Consider the following 21,887-nt stretch of genomic DNA (forward strand, 5'->3'; position numbering starts at 1 on the left):
CATCTACAAATGAAAGAATTCAAACATTTTATATACATTATTTACAAGGAAAGGGCTGGTTACATTCAGCAAATAACATTCTGACCAAGGGTACAGCTGAAGGAAGAGCAAAACTTTGCCCACTGCTCCACAAATAAGGCTCTGAAAATATGTCCTTCTTTAGGTTGTGTAGGTGTCCTGAAAAAATATGGGACCTACAGCATACCAGGGACTTAACTGTTTAAAGTGATATGAAACCATACAATAAAATATTGTGTTAATTCAACTTGAAAAGTTAATATGAGTTTAAATGTGACCAAAGTACTTTTTCAGTTGATTTAACATGACTGTGCTTTGTAAGGTTACAAACCCACTGTATGATTTCAACTTAAATGCCAAGAGGAGTCCATGCCTCAATTACAAGTAAACTATACATAACATTTTTTGGCTTGGAACAGTTGCCCTATATCTTATTTACAAGTAAATTCAGGTGTTCTTTTTTCTTCACAAACACTTTTTGGCAAGGTAATTTAAGGAGTAAATGTGACCCAAAGTCAAAGAGAAATATTGATTGGATGACTGAATTCGGTTTGTATATACCACTGTATGTCCCAAATCCATGTTAAATGCACTCGGCCCTCTCTGGATCCCAGGTTTTTGTCAACTGATGGCTGAAATCCATCCACCAGGTGGCAGTGTTGCACTATCAGAGAATCCCACAGTTTTTGGCTTCCTGATCCTTTTTAGTTAAGCATATGCTAGTGGTCTAAGGCAGTAGGTTTCAAGCACAGTCCTGGGGACCCAATGTGTATGCTGGTTTTCCTTCCTACCATAATTACAACCCTGAACAGTAATGAGCTGTTGACTGTTCTTAACTACTTGTTCTTACACAGTGTCTACCAACATAATGTAGGCATGGCTTTTTATTTAACCCTTCATTTTTCACAAAAGGTTTAGTTTAAATTACCAGGAGACCATTCTTTCAGGAACGATTTCCCCTGTGAGTCTACAATTGTATCTATTCAGTAATGGTGCAATAACAGCATATTACAAAAAATTAGAGCATGAATTGATCTGATTGATTAAATGTCCATACAATTGAATAAATATTTATTCTTCATGGCAAACAGCTATTTCTCACATAATGTGACCTAAAGATGGTAAATAAACCTTCAGTAGACATTAATTGCCTAATTAAGAACAATTAACGGCTCTATTACTATTATGAGTTGCAATTGCAGTAAGAAGGAAAACTAGCACACACAGTGGGTCCTCTGGGCGGAAATTGAAGGCCACTGGTCAAGGGAGAGGACTGTCAGTGGGGGGGTCTCCTGGGTGTGGGGGAGGGCGGGCGGCGAACGGGAGGGAGGTCATAGTGGCCAGGGATGTGGCTGTTGACAGGGAGGTCGTAGTGATTCTGGGGCTCCTGCTCAGTGACATTTCCCAAGGTACAGCGTTCTGACAGAAAATCAACGAAAGAAAATGAAATGATAATACGGTTAAAACCAATGAAAGACAAATGTAGGCACAATCAGTTTTACACGTACATTTGCAGTAACTGAGTGGAACCGAATCGAGTGCCGATGACTAGGCTACCTATTGGGCATGGATTTTTGCTTAATTTACATCATCAGTCGTACCTCTTTCGCACATGTATGCTGCATCCTCAAAACTCACCCATGACATCAGCCATTTTTATCATCAGGCTGATGCCGACTAGTTTGTCTAAGTTATTATTGGCCAAAACCTATACGGCCCCGACATTTTAGTGCCTCCCTATAATTAATCTCTCTCCTCTCAAAGCACAACACATCTGGCTCCCTCGTCTCCCCTCCTCATCCTCTGCTATGTCTACATGCATAAGCCTATACGGCCGAACTCAACAGTGCACCGCCTCCCTTTCCCCACTCTCCCCATCCTTACCCATAACCGTGGAGGCAGGGTGTAGGGGCGGCGACCTGATTTCCACATATGACCTCTCGCGCTGGATGGGCGACTTCATCTCCATGTAGCTGCTCTCCAGGGGGCGGGGCTGAGGAATGGGCAGGTCCTTGATGGTGGCGTAGGGGTTCTCACTGTTCAGGGAGCTGCTGCTCACAGCCATGCATGAGTCCTTGGACAGTTCTGTACAGGAGAGGGCGGGCCGCAGTGTTCCCCATCAAATAATAAGGAAGCAGGGGCATGCTCACATCCTCATTTTAGTCTATCATTTTATAACCAGCAATCAACATAGAAATGGGGCAACAGTGCTCAGAAGTTTCTAAAATGGTTGACCAAAAAGTCTACAATAGCTTTACTTTAATGTTTTAATGATTCTCAGAGCTTCTCCCTCATCCTGCCACCTGCAGTTAACTTCTGTAAAAGTTCAAACAACAGATTACAAACTTAAAAACTGGTTACTTACAAAGCTTGCTTCAAGGAGACACATGGATCTAATTTTTTTTGATGCCCACACAGTCAGTAACATCCAAGCTAAGAGTAGCTCTTCAGGACAAGACCGACTACACAGCCTCATTATTGCATGCGTCATGTCATAATAACCCAGGATGCAATCATATTCTAAGATAATGGTTACATGCTAGCTCATTATTAGCCATACATTCAAAGGAATTTTAGCATTATGCAGTAAGCCAAAGAAATGAAGCAGAAAGAAAACACAGAGATATTCAGACGATACCTTTGTCGTAATATTTGCCCAGGCTGGCACTGTAGCTATAACTGCGGTCGATTCCGAATGCTCCTGTAATTAGTAATTAGTAAACAATCAATTCAGTGTCATCAAGCTGATTTAGAACTGCAGGAAAAGGGTTTTAATCCATTCTTATAATTTTACATTTCTTCTAATTTGGGACAATGATTTATGACAAATTATTATCTGAAGTAGTCATTCAAATTGGTTAAGCTTAAGACTTTAAATGGTGCTCTGACAGCAATGTAGAGACTGAAGGTAATATTAATAAATCATTCTCTGACTGAAGCATCCTCAATGATGGTAATGAATGGATGCTGACAGAGAGGTTCTTACCACTAATGATAATGAATTGATTTCGTATAGACATGTCCTTAATAATTTTGTACAGAGAAGTCCACAGTAATAGCAGTGATTGTACAGTATGCCTGATAGGAATGTCCTCCAGCTGACGGGGGCTTGCTCAGTGTGGCAGTGATGTAACTCTGGAAGGAGGGTGGAGGGACATACCCATGTCTTTACGGGGCGGGGTCTCGTGGTGCTTCCAGTCAGCGGGCAGCGAGGCATTGCTCTCCACCCCAAACAGCCCCAGCCTCTCCCTCTCCATGTTCTTCACATTACAGAGGAGCTGATTATTCGTGTTCTGTTCAGGAGACAATCACATCAGTCACATGAACTCATGTTCTTTGTCATTGTCATTGAGTAGTCATTGTGTTCACTAATGGTATCAACAATTCAAATGTCCGTGAGTTCTTAAGTTAACATTAATGGGATTAAACGGATAACTGAATAACCAAAATGAACATAAATTAATATATTATTACCTTACTGTGAGGAAAACATAACACTTCATAGAAAAAAAAACTAAATGCTTGGACAGTTAATACCACAGTTTTTCCTGATACAAATAATAACCAAGGCTTTGCACCCAGAACCATTATTATGCTGCTGCTCAGTGTTTATTCAGTATCCTTTGCCAATCAAATTAGCGTTGTTCTCCCGAAAACATTTCTGCAAGGCGACACTGAGTCCTGACCTTGTGACCCCTGTTTCATGGTCCTAAATTGTGCATTACTGAAATGATTCCCTTAACTAAATAGAAAGAAATTCAGTAAAAGCTGGCAATGTCACTGACAGCATCCAATATTCAACTTGCAAATGACTCAACGGGCTGGATTTGATTTCCTTGAAATGATGTCAGCTTCTGGCAGAGAGAGGAGTGCTGGCTGAAAGGGGACTGGACGACACGTGCGCGCCGAAACAGAGGAACACCTGCCTTAACGTGGGTGACAGAGTGGCCCTGGTTGTTGGGGACGTGGGGAAGAGGAGGTCTGTTCTGGGACAGGGTGTGGTAGCTGGGGTTGGAGTAGAAGTGGTGGTAGTTGAGAGGAACATCTGAAACACGTAGTGAGTAAATAAGTCAGTGTGACTCATTCCTTACAGATCAACTGTAAAATGCACAATTCCTAGTTAAAAAGCCTAAAATATTCTGCGCACAAACAGAATGTATTTTCAGCACGGTGTCGTTCCACATACTGTAGGTGCTTTACTGGTGGTCATGGTAACTGACCCCGCAGGCGCAGGGGGCGGTGCAGTACCTGGCAGGGCGTACTGGGAGTTGACCATGCGGGTGGAGGAGAAGGCCACGGTGGGGGTGCGGCTCTGCTTGTCCTTCTGCCGCCGCCGGTAGAGCAGAAGCAGTCCCAGCAGCAGCACCACCAGAACCACCAGCACGATTATCCCCCCGATCGCCCCCCACGAGTCCTTCTCCACCGGGGACATCGGCACCATCACGCTTATGCCATCCTCTGCCGGGACAGGGACAAAATTTAGCCTCCCCCCCTCTCAGGATGCCTCCATTTCACTGTGCTCCCAGTGAATTTTACACTTTCGTTCATTTTGTTCAGTCTGTTAACTAGTCTTACTGTTGGCATGCAGCCAGCTTTTTATACTATTATTTGAACTCAGCAGTAATATGCATTGTCAGCACTTTAAGTAATAACTGTACTATAGTAGAACAGAGGCTGTGTATGTCCCCGCAGTACCTGTTCTGCAGTCAGGTCCCCACCCTGACTCACACACACACGCTCCAGTGTGCGGGTCACAGCTGGCATTAGGGGGACAGGAGCAGCTGTGAGCACAGTCTGGCCCAAACAGGCCGGCCCGGCATTCTGCAGACACAGCAGAGTAGGCATCCATCATTAATGCATCAAATTACATTATTCATATTATCTGTTACAAAATTTTAAAAGAAGAAACTGTGGTTTTTATCGATGGCAGTACAAATATTGGATAGTTCATTACCAGTTCATTAATTAATTCTGGGGGTGAGACTGTGGTACAGTCCATAGGACAGCCTCTCTTGTCCTCAAAACAGATCACACTCATATAGTCAACATCTGACCAAAAACAGTCAACTCCGTAAATAAAAAGCTCAAGATCCTTTGCTTCAAAACAATACATAATACATACTCAATGAATAATTAGACTGTATTACCAACCACTTGCACGAAAGGTGCAGAAAATGAATAGCACTATCGCCAAAATGGTTCTTATTTTTGATGAAACCATAATCTTGACATCTTTATTGTAAAAAAGAATACTTTAATTATTGGAAGTTTGCTCTTGACTAGAATTCAATCAAAGCATAAGGACACAGTTTTGATGTTTCAAACAATTTTGACAGAAAATAATATGATCAATCAGAATTTTCATAAGAACAATGCAGTGCATATGTACAGCTGGCAGGTGGCTCATCTCGCTACAGTAATACACTGAGTTTCTGTGCACTGACAGTCAATGGGGAAGCTGCCATCTGCCAGTGCCAACTGGGCAGAACAAAAATAGTGTCGGTACAAATGGGATGTGAATGAATTCAACTGGCAGTGACTGCTAACAAATAGGAAACATGTTTTCCATGTAAACACAAGACACTTTATTATGCAAAATGTTCTAAATGTGATCATGTGGGTTAAGAAATCCCAATTTGGACTTGCCCCAATTTTTCCCCTTCTCTCCCAGTTTGGAATGTGCAGTATCATACAGCAGTGCTCATAAATTAATTCTCAGCTTTGATTTGGAAGAACAGCCAAGCTCTCCTCCAAAGCACACAGTGTCAACCACCATTTCTTATTACAACACAGCTTACTGGTTAGACGTGTACACAGATGAGCAGTTCCAGTGTTCCGGTGCACAAACAATGTACAAAAAACGGCAAAGAATTCAAAAGACGACATGAATTTGGATAAGAAATGTGACAAATGCCCTCCCAGTAATCAGTGCCACTGCTCTTTGCTGTGTGTAGCACAGAGACATACTGTAGAGACGGTAAAATGGCTGGTGACTTACTGGACTGGCAGAAGTGGCCTGTGTAGCCTGACGGGCAGACACATGCCCCTGTCACATGATCACAGAGACCATCGCAAAGGCAGCGCTGGCTGCAACCAGACCCATAAGTCCCTGGGGCGCACCCTGAGAGAGAACCACAAAGGATTGGCTTTCATACCCTGTCAACTGTACCACTGCAGGGGTTGACACTGATACCCAGGGAAGGATTCATCAGCATTGTCCCACATTACTGCCACTATGTGTGTGTGTGTGTATGCACACGTGAGTGTGTGTATGCACGTATGTGTGTGTGCATGTGTGTGCGTGTATGCGTGTGTGTATGCGCATACTTGTGTGTGTGTATGTGGGTATGCGTGTGTGTATGCACACACCGGTGTGAGTGTGTGTGTGTATGTGCGTGTATAAGTGTATGCGTGTGTGCGTGTGTGTATGCGTGTACTTGTGCGTGTGTGTGTGTGTGTGTGTGTGTGTATGTGTATGTGTGTGTGTGTGTGTGTGAGAGAGAGAGAGAATGAGACTCACGCTGGGAGCAGTCAGGCCCAGTCCAGCCGGGGTTACAGTGGCAGGAGCCATCTTGATGATGGCATGTAGAGTTGTTGACACAGCGACACACCCCAGCACACTGCCTCCCATAGTGTCCCAGTGGGCATGCTGAGTAACACACATGCAACAACTTTCATATGTCAGCCACAAGCAAAGTTATGGCACTGCAACAACAGCCAAATGAAATTTATGCAATATGAACTCTGATAGAGCATTTTTAACTAACAGAGTACACAGAGTACCCCCTACCAGACTCATAAAAACTCTATTTATCACTATCATTTTTTACTTTGCCTATACAAACTACTGTATTTCTTATTGACTCCAAAGGAAACATCAAGCCATAATTTCAAGAATATGTAAAAATGTGCTTTATGCTTGTAACACTAGATAAAGACAGCTACACAAACAAATTAAAAAAGAATACTATCTGGGTAACTGTGGTGCTTACAATATCGTAATGTGAAGAGGTGAAATTAACATTTTGGTTGGCCAGTATTTGCTGTTGACTGAAATAACTTTTACATTAACTAGGTCTGATCACCCTGTGCCCTGGATCACACACACTGTGCTGTGATGTGGTGACTGGGAATAGAGTGGGCACAAGGAGGACAGGCCATACTGAACTGGGCACCGTACATGCCAGCGTTGCAAAGTGCTAGTGTTTTGGGAACTAAAGCAGGACATATGTTACCCCTGAATAATCCATGGGCTTTGAGAACTCACTAAACTGTAAATAGACCTCTAACAGGAGGCAATCTATTGCACAATTCCATCAGATCTGAGAGACACAGCAAAGAAAATAGATTTTCAACAGATTTAAATGGGAACACAGCCATTTTTAAAATGAGGAAGATAATGCTAAGGAAGATGAACAATGCAGAGACCACAACAAACGGTAGTAGAAGAGTATGCTGGAAGAGGAGCAACTGAGCTGCAACCAGTTGCAAAAACATCCCTGTTAACTAAAGCCCTCGCAACCAGGAGAAAACTGCGCAGACGGAAACGTGTTTACAGTGTGGTGACAGCCCACACTTACTGTGCTGGCACTGCGGACCATGGTATCCAGGACGACACTCGCAAATGCCACTGTCTCGCAGGCAGGTGGCGCCGTTTAGGCAGGAGCAGCTTTGGTTGCACTGGCGCCCCCAGAAGCCTTCTGGACAAGGCTGGGTACAGCGGACACCTGGGAAGGAACAGCCATGATTTAGGACAGCATTGGCTCAGAAGCTGGGATGTGCAACAGAGCTCATTTCGAGCAGTTAGCCTTCTTCTAATCTGACAGAAATTTGAGGACGTTACCAGTCCAGCCTGGTAAACACTGGCACTGCCCGCTGGCTCTGTGGCAGCTGTCTGCATGGAGGCAGTCGCACTTCTGCAAGCAGCCTGGTCCGTAGGTGCCCGTCTGTACACAACAGTAACAGCGTCACACAATGTGTCACGTGACATCATACAATGCTTATGCAAATGCAGACATGCTCAGCCCAGCACGTTTATCTTGTGACAGTCATTTCAGGGAAAATGAATGAGCTTTTATCATGGCACAATGGTGGAAAACAAGGAAACATTAAGCGCTCATTAAAAAGAACAGAGTCCCTATACAGGTGGGGATGTTCTCTCCAATAGAAACGAGGAGCTTTGTGAAAACACTCAATGATAGGAAGGTGGAAGAAAAAATGAAGTACATGCATACAATGTCACCTCAATGTAACTCACCGGACAAGCTTGGTCACACAGCGCCCCCTGCCAGCCCGCTGAACAAGTGCAGGTTCCATCCACTGGGTTACATGAAGCCCCATTCGCACACTGGCATGTACCGTTGCATCCCGGACCCCACGTCCCAGCAGAACACGGAATGGAGCAGTCCAAGCCCTTCCACCCTGGACACAAATCAGGCCTTTACATTTCAACGATATTATAATATTATTATACAGTAACACTGTATATCAAAACCCAGATCAGGAGGGAGTCGGCCACGTGCGTGCACAAGCTGCACATGTCATTACCTCAGCGTATTGTAAAGCAACAGCACATCTTATAGCTATAACTGCCTGGGACTGTGTCCAGATGTGAGGCTTTCATGTGACTGCATGCATCTGTGAACATGTGTGAGAGGCTGAATGGGTTCACAGATACAGTGTCTGTCCTGATGTGACTGTGTATGACTATATGTCTGTGATCGAAAGCATCTGCACTTGGGTGTGCTGGTTATTGTATGTTTGTACATGTGTCTGTGTACAGTACTTGCATATGATTGTGTGTCTGTATGAGATTAGAAGTGTCTTTATGACACTGTATCACATCTGAATATGAGTGGGAATGTCTATATATAGCTCTACAAGTCAGTGTGTGCATGAGTGTATGGCTCTTTGATAGTATGTGCGCCTGTATGTGATTCTGTGCAGATATACACCATAACTATGTTTGGTTTGATATGGCTGAATGTGTCTGAATATCATTTGTTCACACAGATGTGACTAAGTGTGTCTACAGATGATATATGCGACTGCGTGTCCGTGTGACTGATTGTCTCTGCATACCATATGACTGTGTCAGTATGCATGTCCATGTGACTATGTCCATGAGACAAAGTGTGTCTACATACAATAGGACGGTGTGTTATCATATGTGTCCGTATGAAATTGGGTGTGTGTGTGTGTTTCTCACCCTCTTTGCAGAAGCAGGTGCCGTCGATAGGGGAACAGGCCAAGGAGTTCATACAGGTGCAGGACTGTGAGCAGTTCTTACCGAAGAAGCCTTTCTCACAGTGAATCTCACAGTGCGCCCCCTGCAGGACAGACACAAGCACAACCACACCAATCACCACTGCGATACTCTTCACAGGCTGATCCTATCGCTCAGACACTTCTGACACAAGCAGAGGCCATCAGAGGGAGCAGACCACAGACAGGGTGGGCTGAACATCCCAAAACACACAGATAAGCTCCCAATCCAAGAAAGGACCTTCTCCAGCAGGTCTGAAATATCTCCCTCAGTCAAAGCCATATCACCATTACTATAGCATTCATGGAACATAGACGCTGACATTCAAAGCAATATTGTGAAAATGTAACATAAATCATGATTAAAACTAAAAATCTGAAACATTAAAATATGTGTTTTGACCCATGACCCATGACTTGGTGATACCTATTTATTTTAGCGGTGCTCTTTGTAAATCTCATCTGCAAGATGAGTAATTTATAAATGAATATTTAACAAAAAATAGGCCTGCATGTTATTATTCTTATACACAAAGGGGTCTCACAGAATAAAAATAGTAATTCAGAGCGAAGGACTTCCACGCTACACCGGAGATCCTACCCTGCTGATCTCAGGCACTCACCCTGTACCCCGGGGCACACTGGCAGCGCCCGCTCACGCTGTCACAGACACCTCCATTCAGACACAGGCAGGTCTCTAGGCAACCCTGGCCGTAGTAGCCCCGTGGGCAGGTCTCATTGCAGTAGAGCCCCGCCCACCCAGGATGACAGGTGCACTCCCCCTTCATTGGGTGACAGCTGGCCAGTTAACAAAGAGACAAAGCCACATGAAAGTTGACATAAACCCATTTTGGATCTAGATATAGCATATGGTTTAAAAAGAAGGTACCATTGTGTTGGTGTGTGTCACAGTGTGTGTGTGTGTGCGTGCGTGTGCATGTACTGACCTCTGGATGAGTGTGAGTGAGCGTGTGTGTGTGTGTGCACTGACCTCTGTGTGTGCGTGTGTGTGCATGTGTGTTATGACTCAGTTGCACTGACCTCCGTGTGAGTGAGTGTGTGTGTGTGTGTGTGTGTGTGTGCGTGCACTCACCTCTGCGTGTGCGTGCTGTGGCACAGGCACTGCTGGTTGCAGCGCATGCCGTATGTCCCCTCTGGACACATCCTCTCCCTGCAGTGCGGGCCCATGAACCCGGGTTCACACAGACAGCCCCCGTGGATGTTGTAGCAGCGCGCTCCATTGGCGCAGTCGCACACACCCTGGCAGTCCTGGCCATAGCTGCCCACTGCACACTCCTCACTGCATCTGCAGCAACAACACACAGACCGCGGGCTGGTGTCACACGCAGGCCCAGACATGCACAACTGCAATCACATATCTGAGAATTTAAAAAATAAAACATTCAGGCCATACTGTGAGTACACACAAGTCCATTTCACTCCAGCAGACACTGAAGGTGTCTCTCCCTGTGTCTTCGGTGTCACACATAGGAAATGTAAGTGTTTCTGCATTTACTGAATGGATACAGACCTGGCCCCTGTGAAGCCTGCTGCACACTGGCAGTGTCCTGTCTCCGGGTCACACTGACCACCATTGTGACACACACACTCCCGAGAGCAGTTCAGCCCAAAGCGGCCCACTGCACAGTGCTCTGTACACACCCTTCCCTGAGAGAGAGAGAGGAGATACAGAGAGTGAGAGAAAGAGAGAGAGAATACTTTCACTTTTGAACAGCATTTGTAGGAAGTGCAGACTTGATTTAAAACATCATGGCCAACAGGTCAAGTGCTATGGTAACTGCAGCATAGTCCAGAGTATGTCAAAATAAGTTGTGGCTAAACTGCATATAAAAACTATAAACGCAGGAAACCTGTTGCTCCATCATAGATCAGCAGAACGACAACCAAAATGTCCCTCAAGAAATTCCAGGTATCTCTGGGGACTACATGTAATTTAGGCAGCGAGGACGACGTTACCGTCCATCCAGGTCGACAGGCACACACGCCCTCTCCTTGGCAACGGCCTTCGTTCTGACAGGGGCATCTGTGGGGACAGCGTCCCCTGGAACAGGGCTGGTCACAGCTGAGGGAGAGGGACAGAGACAGTTTAGCACAGAGCATCTCCTTATTGTATCTTTTTAGAAGAAGAAAGCAGGAATCTGAACATTGAGTTCTGCTAACAGAGATGAGACACAAGTGAAAATTCCTCAGTGATGCCAGGAAGACATTCCATACCACATTTGATACAGTGATACATTCACTATTGCCACTGAATGATGAGCTAAGATTTGCAGACTGGCCCGGGCTTATCATTATACTTGCCATTGTTCAGTTATTATATTTTTACACGTCTATGTCTGTGGTAAGATAAAGAGGATAGTTTTTAACATTGCATGAGTGCTGAAACCTGACATGCTCAAGCCACCCCTGTTTCTAGTTCATGGTACCAACTGCATTACTTGCATTGCAAGGCTCACTGTACAGAATAAGTTGCCAAATTAATTTCTTCTTCTTCTTTCATTACATAAATATTTTGTGCAAAAAACTAGACAATGCGCAAGGGTAGCGAACACACTGACACTCACAGTGTTCCAGTGAACCCTTCTCTGCATCGACACTCCCCAGTCTCTGGGTCACAAGAGCCACCGGTTCCACACAGGCACTTTTGCAGACAGCCCTTGCCGAAGGTTCCAGGAGGACAGGGGTCCTCGCAGCGGGCGCCGGTATATCCTCGGCGACACTGACAGGAGCCCGTGAGGGGGTCGCAGTGGCCCCTGTTCTCACACGCACACAGCTGCTTGCAGTCCGGGCCCCAGTGCACCTCATCACAGGCTGAAAGGCAAGGATCACCATGAAATAAGACAACACTTTGTATCTGTCCCACAGCAACAGAGCATGAAGGGAAGGTAGGTACCAGCTGTCTTTCAGAAGTCACTAAGGGAAGGGGAGGATGTATTGGTCAGGTAATCTAGCTTTTTAACTAAAGCTAACAGGTAACAGACTATAAACCCTAGCCATCAAATATAGCCTCACTTGACTCAGCAAACAGCAGCTGCCATCAAAGGGTAAAGCAAACCACAAGAAAGTCACTCTGCTTAAGGAGTTCTGCTAATTTAAGAAGTCATGAAATATAATAGTGCTTCACTCTCTTGATGGAAATCTCCCATCCCAAAGCACAAACGCAAATGGCTTTCAGCACACAGCGACAAGCATACTATATCTGCACAGGCTTTAGGATATAACATTACATACGGGGATACACAATTGACAAGCCAATTTGCATGGAACTAAAAAGACAGATGAGTTTCTAATGTGGAACTTAACAAGGGGAGCTGTAAGGCTCTGGATCTGTATGAAGCGTAGGATTCACACAGGGCTAAGATTTCACTCCAGCCAGTGACAAAGCTGTCGACTGAAGATGAGGGGGCTCTTTAATGCACTGTGAAGCAGGACATATCATAAATATTCCCTCTGATTCTTCATCCTGACAGGGTCACGCTAAAGCTGTTCAAAAAGGCATGAAAAATAATATACCAGTTTAAATAACAAAAGCTCTCTAACAAAATGTAATATCTTTGCATCTCATGTTTCTTCATTAAAGCCTATCCATACAGAATTCAGGATAAATAATATCATAGCCATGCTAACATTTGAAAACTGCTCATTCTGGAGAACAATGTTTCAAACAAGTGGGTTATAATGAGTTAATTAGTTATTTATCAGTGCATGAGGGTTTAAAGTCATGTGTCAAGTCTATGCTAGTTTATGCGTTAGTAAGTGCTGAGCTTTTTTTTCAGGTTTCTTTTTTTGCCCAAAGGGCCGAGATAGCGATCCAGAGGGGAGGGCTACTACAGTGGAGGCTGACAGTTTAAACAGTCCTACACAGAGAAGCTGTCTATTCACAAGTGCACTCAGTGAAAATATGTTGGAACTGGTTGGCTTCGACTGTCTCCAGGGCTGACCCTATCTTCGCAAGTTCACAACCTTTTTATTGTAAATGTGCATCATGGGAAATCGACCCTGAGAATTTCAGCCAACACACGCAATATCATTGTTATATGAGAAAGTGATTGGCCATGTGTCTACCACGGGACTCCACCCAAATCCTCTCCGTCGTTTGTGTTCACATATGAATTACCTCAGTGAACTAAAGTGAAGTAATTCCAATGCCTGTCCATTACACTGGATGAGGCAATCCTCAGGTTCTCAGTATCGGTGGGATGTTCCTGAATGTGGGAAAATTCCAGTACTTCTCTAAATGCGGTGCGCACTGAGGAGCGATGAACATCCTATCCAACATCAGATACTCTCCACTCAGGAGAGAGTACTCCCCACTGTATTAGCTTCAAGCCCTCCCTAGCCCCACAGTTATCTCAGTAATCAGCCATTCAGGAACCAGCAATTCAGCGGTTCTGCTCCAGCCCCTGGACTCCAGCACCGGCGTAGAGAGCCAAAACTGTCCCAATACCACACCGCAGCCCTCTGCCCTGGGCTGAAGGCTCAATTTTCCATTTCCTGTTCTCGGAACCCCACTCCGAAGGCATCAGGCAGCAGCAGTGGGCTTCAGTGTTCTCCAACAAAAACCAGTGACGTCATTCACTGGATCTGGACCGTTTTTTTGCTTTGTATAAAAATGAGTATCCAAATGGGGGAGAGGGGGGTGAAAGGGGGCAGTCGCTAACTGGAAACCATTTTAAACCTGGCAGGAGGGTGCTAATGTTGGTCAGGGTGGGTGATAGAGTAACTCACCGCTGGAGCAGTCTTCCCCGTGCCAACCGCCCTCACACTGGCACCGGTCCGGGGCCTGGCATCGCCCGTGGACACACTCCTTCGTACATCGGGCTGTCAGTAGAGGGGCAGAGAGAGAGAAGTTCTGGCACAGTCAAGGGAGCATGCACAGGCATGCTGTGAAAGGCGAACGTTAAACAGTCAGTGCAATTAAAAGCAAATAAAACACAGATGTGCAACACCTTTGTGGGGAGCACGAGCCAGCGTGACGGTAGCAATGGATAACAACAGCACTCTTTAAAGAGAAGAACACCTAGGAGACCTGAGGTAAAACCAACAATGTGTTTTGGCTTTTAAAATTGAGATGGTTTTTCCTTACTCCTGCCACAAGATAGGTTTTCTGAATTCACAGCAGGTTTATGTTAATTGTGTAACATACGTGTAGCTACATAAAAAAATAACAAATGTTGTAAAATAATACTTACGGACACATTTATTGCTGCTCTCATAATATCCAGGACAGCACTGGTACCTCCTGCGGTAGGCCATCTTTACAGCCTGTCGATATGCCGTCTTGTAGGTGATCCTGTGACACAAGCACAGTCCCATAAGGCCCTGGGCTGCCAGACAGCAAGTGCCCCAGCCCTGTGTGAGAGAGGTGTACTGACCTGTGACGGGTGCACTTATAGAAACTCCAAGCATCAGAACAGGGCTCCTCAGATGGCCAGTCGTATGGGCGGGCATATGATTCCTTGATTGAGGTAGTGTAACTGGAAAAGGACAACACACATGCACACACATGCGCGTACACACACACAGGCACACACACACACACACACACTATAAATAATAATACAATAATTTCTTATTCACAAGTTAACAGCAGATTGCACTTGAACACATTTAGTAAAAGTGGAAATGCCAAATAAAACTTCTGAACAAAGTGTGCCCTTATGTCTTGCTGTAATCAGATCTTTCTTACAGAATACATGCTGCCTGTCTCACCTCTCCCATTGGCTGCACACATTAGGGTCACCAGGATTCAAGGGCCATGTGAGGTCCAGCAAAGAGCCTAGAAACAGCAGGGTGGCGCATCCTTTTAAAGACCACTCCATCCTATGAGACAAAGGGCGGTAAACCTGACAAAACACACAAAAAATGTGTGAGGTACTATTATCCTGTTCTTCTATTGGTTCAAGAGCTACTCTTTTATGATGCTGGTAGGATATTTCAAGAGGAACCACATCTTATTGGAGTATTAAACTGTCACTAGGATACATTTAACCGAAACATTCCCAGTTAAGCTGTAGGGAACTTTCCCCATGTGGAACTTCAAACAAAGGAATACGAGATGGAGAAAACAAGAGCGAGCTCTGGATGGGAGAGCAGAGGAACGTGGCTCCAGCTGATCTTGTCCCCTGCCTGGTTTGGCAGCAGCGCAGTCCCCATCCACACGCACGCTACGCGGCCATCTGGTCTCAATCAGCGAGGAGATCATTACGGGAGTGCACAGAGGGGGAGACTCCAGGGGCCCCCAACAAATGCTGTTCCAAGCCCAGCCCTGTTGACGAAGGTCTCCTTTAAACTCCCCCAGACCCTGCCACACAGCCCCACACAGGCCATGTGGCCAATGTGGAAAACTGTTGCATTTTGCATATGCTATGCCAAGCTGAGGTGCTGGTCAACGCTATTACCTCTGTTTTAAGTACAGTTTCGGTACCAGTATACTTCATACTGCTAACAAAATCTCCCTTATATACCACGTATCATCGATAGGAAATTTCTCAAATAACAAATACAAGAACAGCTTTGCAATAGCATTACTCCGTATACTTTAAACAATGCATGTAAGCAATCTTTTTTTTAATGTGTGAGGGAAGTGAAGGAAGATTATGCCAAACAAGTTTGAAGAAAAAATACAATGAAAAAAACAATGACCTCTGTAATCAGCAATGTATACCAATTTAGCAATTCTGTACTTCACAGGCCTACTCTACAGTATATGCTGAGAACACTGACTGCCATCTATGCCGTAGTGCTAATTAAAACAATGACCTTAGTGTTCTGGGAATATCATTATACTTCAATACTCCCTTCTTTAATAAGGAACTAATTTAGAGCCTGGTCCAAGAGTCAGGACGTGAAGTAAAATAAAACAAACACACCTAAATATAATTATAAAGAACCAAGGGAATGTATGGCTTTCATTAAGAGGGGCAATTGACTTTACAAGTGGAGTCATTTGAGTGGAGTAGATATTTTTAATTACTCTTTTTCTCATTTAATTGTGCCTTATTTGAGGAAAAAAAGACTCTTAATGGCCGTAGGATTGGTATGTGATGAGAAACAGCATGTGTTTGAAATGACTGCACGGCCACAAAGAAAAGCCCCAAGGCTGGGAACTGTGCATTCAGTCCGATCTGTTTGTCTAACGTACAGTGGAGCGTGTGGATTTAATACCGCAGTTCTATCTACAGCATAAAGCATACCAGGTGAACAAAATGCACTTCCTATCCTTAATTCAACATATTCTATTTTAGTTTCACCACTGCTCTTTAAGGCTAATTTAATAGTCTTTTGCTGGATTCTGTGCTTCATCAGATTCATTTCTGAGAATATTCATATTTGAAACTTGTAGTGGAACAGACCAGCTGGCAATGTAGAGCATTCTCTTAGACTAATTTGCTTTGTCTTAAAGTAGTGAATTACAAGTAATATGGATTAAACAATGCACACAGAGGCATATTTTTTTTAAGTGACTACACCTAACTCATTTACAGTTGTTGTTCTTGTGGTTAAATATCCTTAACCGAGAGGCACCTTTCACCAGCCTATCTGGGGCACTACGAAACTGCACTGCTATAAATAGTACTCACTCCTTATTGTGTTTACACTAACATTAAATCTAAGTACTCTGACCATCAAATTGTGAATGTCCCACTCAATGCATGCTGCATGCTGCCTGTGTCTGGAATTTGTAAGAGTCTCCAATTACCAGCCAGAGTCAGAGACACACTAATATGTGGTTATGGTACGGTTTCAACTAGCAAATAAGACGATCTCACTCGACCCGCCTTTGATGTGGAACAATTAAACAATGGAGGATTACACATTACAAGGCGCACTGAGACATGCCCAAGCTTTCATCAACGTAGCCTGCAAGTCTTTTCCCAGTCCTGGAACCTCATTTCGCGCACAGGTTTTTGAAGTGGATTAAAATCAGTACCATATGATGGAATGAGTGTGAATGATATTTTTAGCAAATGCAAATAATTAAGTACCGACTTTTTTGTGTCCTAGGATTGTGAATGTGAGCCACTCACGAACCAAATGAATAGCCTACGCACAAGAATATTCTAGTAAGCATGGCCAAGTTTCTAGACTGTATATAATTGTCTAACTAAAGCCGCGTTTCCACCAAAATTACCCGGAACTTTCAGTCCCAGGAACTACTTTACCAGGAACTAAAAGGTTCCTTCAGCCAATGGTTGTCTGCGTTTCCACCGGGGTCTAAAGTACCGCGAAGATTAGGCAAATTAGCCCACTGACGTTGTCGTCGGTCCATCTGTCATATGATTTCTTCTGTAACGCCATACTACCACCGAAGTAGCCTACATTATTTTCTAATAACCGGGACAGCCCGAGGGGGTTTATTCCACTTATATACAACGGGTTACCAACAATGACTATATATGGTTACTTTTGTATTTATTGATTTTCATATATCCTCTCAAACACATTCATTAACAGCAGAAAACATGCACACGTTGTAAACAATTTGCTGTTTTATTACTTTCTCGTCGTCAATTCCATATAGGCTAATCGCAAAATGACAAGAATAGAACGAAAACTCGGACTTGCGTGAAAATGTAAATTAGTAGTGGTACAGCCACCGTTTGCTTTCCTTCGAAGTTACTGCTAGCCGAGCAGCGAAGTGTGCCCTCCAGATGCGAACCATGCACCATAAATGAGTCCATAGTCTTCCTGGTCTTTTCGTGGAATTGAAAAATGGCAGTAAAATTACGGCAGTCTGAAAAAGCTAAAGGGAAGATTACTAGAATTAACCTGTTATTTTACCCGGATAAAAAGTGCGGAAGGTGATTTCCAGTTTGCTTGTACTGTATCACCAATGTTAATTATGCAGAACTACCGCATACCTCACATAACTGTATCAAACGTTTTGAGTCAATTACAACGGGCTAACAAAGAAAATCCGGAAGAAAATATTCAGCAACCGAATTAATCCGTTTGAATGTTTTGGTAGCCTACGTAATATGCTGTCCCAGCACGAATGCTTAGCATTTTATAAAACGAATACTAAAGCAAGAAAAGAACAGAAGAGCACACGTTATAATTCCAAGACGTTGACAGGCTATAACCAAAAGTAGGCTACTGCGCCGCATAACATACAAGTTTGATTTGAAGTTATTATGAAAATAAATTGGTTTGCCGCTGCATATTTTCAAACATGGCGGGTAATGGCGGAAAATAAATATAACACAAATGCTACGAGTACTCGACCAATCAGAAATGTTCAGCGCTGCAAGCTCCACCCAAAAGGTTCCTGTACTTTCGGAAAGTACTACCCCCCGAGCAGGAACGTTTTGGGGGGTAAAACAAAGCCCCCAGAACTAAATTTAGACCCTAGTTCCTGCGGTGGAAACGCACTGAGTTCCTCAAAAGGTTCCTAGTTCCGGGGTATAGTTCCTGCGGTGGAAACGCGGCTTAAGGCTCCAGTATCAGTGAAATCAAATGAACAGCAATTCACTTCTTTAGAGTCTGAAATTTAGACACTCAAGCAAATCAAACAAATGTACAGGTTTTGTCCAGAACACAGTTCAAGTGAGTATTTCAATATTACAGATACACTTCATATTTATGTAGGAATTTCATTTTAAACTTAGCTTTGCTATGGCATAATCTTGGAATGAAGTTCAAAAGGAAATTATTGCATGAATATAAAGTGTAACTATAATAAAGGACAATCTTAATTGTAACCAGGCTTTAGTAAGATTAATAATGTTCGCTGTGCCAGATTATCAAATACATGAATCTTTGAAAAATAAAAACAGATATATATTGCTCCAATCATGTTTTAGCAGCAAGAACATGAGAGCATCAGGAAGTGGTTCCCTTCTTTTAAACGTTGACAAATCCAGTACCCAAAGCACATGGCATTGATCATAACATCACTCCTCTTTTTTCTGTCTCTCTCTTTAAATGTTAATTGAGGTAGAAAATATTAGTCATGCTCTGGAAAAAGAGAGAATTTAGGAGAAGGAAAAATAAACGAGGTACCAAAATGGAGTTGAGGGAACAAGAGACCAAGGGACACAGGCTGTAGGGAGTGCAGCTAGAGTTAGGCCTACAGAGCACTGTCATAAAAGGACATAGCCTAACACCTGCCGAAACCCGCCATGACAGTCTGTTAAATTTATGTAAAAACATGCCCATATTATAGGCAGAGGCCATTTTGAATCGATTACATTGAATCTGTTTTGGAAAAAAAAAAGTTTCAAGTACTATGAAAATGTTATAGCACTGCTCATAAGCCTTAATCTCTTCTTGACTCACAACAGGAGTTGTCACACTTGTGGTGACATTGTAGGCATAGAGTTTAAGCAAAGTGTTACAGGTTAGTCTTGTGTGTTCATGCTCTAAAAGGATTTCATAAAGCCAGGTGAAAGAGGAAGAACGTGATTACATTATGACTGAAATGCTAAAACAAAAGCAAAACAGAGCTGCAGAAAACTCTGCTTAAACCTAACATGACACTGGATGACTGTTTTCCAATAAAATGCAACTAAGGTCTTTCCATCACAAACTATAAGTGCAGATAGAGGAACCTGTCTAAACAGTGACCTGGGGAAGTTACTCAGTAGTATCCTTAACACATGTTTCTTATTAAACTTCCTTAATAAAAAAGATGGTGTTGAACAAGAGCCAAATAGTTTCCAAAATCACTGAACTACTGATCACATTTACAAAATAAACCCATAAACATGTCCACCTACCAAGAAAAAGGACAGAATACTTTGGCCTGAAAACTATTTGACTACGTCATGCACTATATAATGTAAAATAAACATCTTCAAAGTGTAGGAGTATCATATCAGATATAGAAAGCTCAGTAAAACCTTTGTCTTCTTCACACAGTCATGCAGTATGGATCCAGTTAATCCATTAAATAAGTGTCCAACTGACATACGCAGAGTAAAAGATGAAGTAAGAGATATCAGTAATGAGGTAATGGTGCATTTGGAAAAGTCTGGGTCCACCAGGCTCACACTACATACTATGGAAGTCGAAGTCCTGCTCTTTACAGAACTGGTTTCACAGTTTTGTACAGGATATGTGTTATTCAGCAGAATAAGGCCTCGCTAAAAGCAATAATGCTAGGTTTAGGCCATGGAAGTAATTCAGAATAAAATTAATAATCTTCCAGATGTCAAGAAAACACTTATTACTTTAGGCAACACTGCATTAAAAGACCCACAGAACTTGAACCTTGTTCTGACAATTAGGGAATGTAGGTACAAATCCTCTGCTGAGTTGGAAGTCTACTTAGCATAACACCAAAATCAGATCATCTACCGATTCTCAACTATACATGCTCTACTCTGCAAATTAAATGTATATAAACAGCATGTTATGAATTTAAATAAGCAATGCATCCAAAGAATGTGGTCAGTTAATTTACATTCTGATTACTTCCAAAAGTCCCCTGCAATTAGACGCTCAGGGACATCAACCTGGCCACTGAAAAGAGGCCAATTACAAATGGCTGGCATAGGAGAAAACACTATGAGTTAACTTTGGGACAGACTGTGAGAAGCTGAGATTCACTTTCTGGGCCTGGATTGCAGACTCAAACAAAAAGAAACAAACGCACTTACACAGTAATCCAAAATTAAACAGCTAACATCAATATATGGTGCACAAACAATGTCAAACACATAACTGTGTCAAACAAATTAAATTCAATTAAATAAAAAAATTAAGTTAAGTGAATAAATGAACACCAATTCACACTTATCAATATAATTTCACGCAAGGCTCAATCTGCCAGTTAAATGAAATTTGACCGAGCCCTCCCTGACGCCCCAGCCATGGCCGCACCTCAGCAGAACTTCGGCGAGATTACGTTCCAGTCAACGAGAATGAAACCCAAGATCCCTTGCAGCTGGGAGCTTGTTATTGTTTCACTGGTGCGGGTACACAACCTCAGCTGCTGCAAGTCTGTCAGCTGTGTATAGTCACTAACGCTGTGGCAAAAAGAGACACGTGAGTTACACACTGCGATGTGTAGTTCACCAACCTGAAGACTTGGGCATCTGACACACATGCCAGTTTTCGCAAATAAAACACTGCATGTGAAACCGGCATGATATTGTGCTTTCTGGAGACACAGCTCAGTTGGCTAGCATCACAGCTGGATAAGGGCATATTAACAGTAAATATAAAAGTAATAATGATCTTATTGCTCACTGAATCGGTGTTTCCCATACAACGGATTTATTTGTACAGCCTGCCCAAATAGATTTCCCCCTGTCCAAAAATATTTTTTGGTATTTAGTTTATTATGTCTATTTCTACACAGTTGACCTCCACAAATAAAATTCTCAATCTGCAGGAAACACTATTTCATCCAAAGGTCAGAGTGGTATACTGTCTGAACAATGCTGACATATATTTTAAAAAATGTACTTTGTAGTAAATAACAAGTGATGCTATTTCATATCAGTTTTAATTTGCACAAAAAACTATTGAACATTACTCTTCTGACAACTATACCACACTATACATTAATAAATGTGTATTTTACACATTATAGAAGAAAACATTTCCATTAATTATCCAGAAGCAAAACATACATT

General features: G+C 43.1%; 1 protein-coding gene across 3 annotated transcripts in view; it reads right to left on the reverse strand.

The window, feature by feature from the left end:
• Positions 1 to 10: 10 nt before the first annotated feature.
• The window catches only part of LOC135263434 (platelet endothelial aggregation receptor 1-like), a 33,904-nt gene continuing 12,027 nt past the window's right edge, over positions 11 to 21,887 (reverse strand). For 2 of the 3 annotated variants that reach the window (XM_064351457.1, XM_064351449.1), the window contains exons 2-23: positions 15,016 to 15,149; positions 14,679 to 14,780; positions 14,496 to 14,596; positions 14,032 to 14,124; positions 11,868 to 12,114; positions 11,260 to 11,365; positions 10,814 to 10,950; positions 10,376 to 10,588; positions 9,906 to 10,080; positions 9,227 to 9,347; positions 8,276 to 8,439; positions 7,862 to 7,964; positions 7,599 to 7,745; positions 6,539 to 6,667; positions 6,017 to 6,139; positions 4,714 to 4,839; positions 4,267 to 4,476; positions 3,945 to 4,063; positions 3,179 to 3,311; positions 2,657 to 2,719; positions 1,903 to 2,103; positions 11 to 1,437 (exon numbers count right to left, since the gene is read on the reverse strand). In XM_064351457.1, the coding sequence (XP_064207527.1) occupies positions 1,295 to 1,437; positions 1,903 to 2,103; positions 2,657 to 2,719; positions 3,179 to 3,311; positions 3,945 to 4,063; positions 4,267 to 4,476; positions 4,714 to 4,839; positions 6,017 to 6,139; positions 6,539 to 6,667; positions 7,599 to 7,745; positions 7,862 to 7,964; positions 8,276 to 8,439; positions 9,227 to 9,347; positions 9,906 to 10,080; positions 10,376 to 10,588; positions 10,814 to 10,950; positions 11,260 to 11,365; positions 11,868 to 12,114; positions 14,032 to 14,124; positions 14,496 to 14,596; positions 14,679 to 14,780; positions 15,016 to 15,125 (3,066 nt within the window). In that variant the 5' untranslated portion in view covers positions 15,126 to 15,149 and the 3' untranslated portion in view covers positions 11 to 1,294. The remainder of the gene's footprint in view (positions 1,438 to 1,902; positions 2,104 to 2,656; positions 2,720 to 3,178; positions 3,312 to 3,944; positions 4,064 to 4,266; positions 4,477 to 4,713; positions 4,840 to 6,016; positions 6,140 to 6,538; positions 6,668 to 7,598; positions 7,746 to 7,861; positions 7,965 to 8,275; positions 8,440 to 9,226; positions 9,348 to 9,905; positions 10,081 to 10,375; positions 10,589 to 10,813; positions 10,951 to 11,259; positions 11,366 to 11,867; positions 12,115 to 14,031; positions 14,125 to 14,495; positions 14,597 to 14,678; positions 14,781 to 15,015; positions 15,150 to 21,887) is intronic. The other variant, XM_064351464.1, reaches the window with a different exon arrangement.

The sequence above is a fragment of the Anguilla rostrata genome, chromosome 1 (genome assembly GCF_018555375.3).
Source record: "Anguilla rostrata isolate EN2019 chromosome 1, ASM1855537v3, whole genome shotgun sequence".
Classification (NCBI taxonomy): Eukaryota; Metazoa; Chordata; class Actinopteri; order Anguilliformes; family Anguillidae; genus Anguilla; species Anguilla rostrata.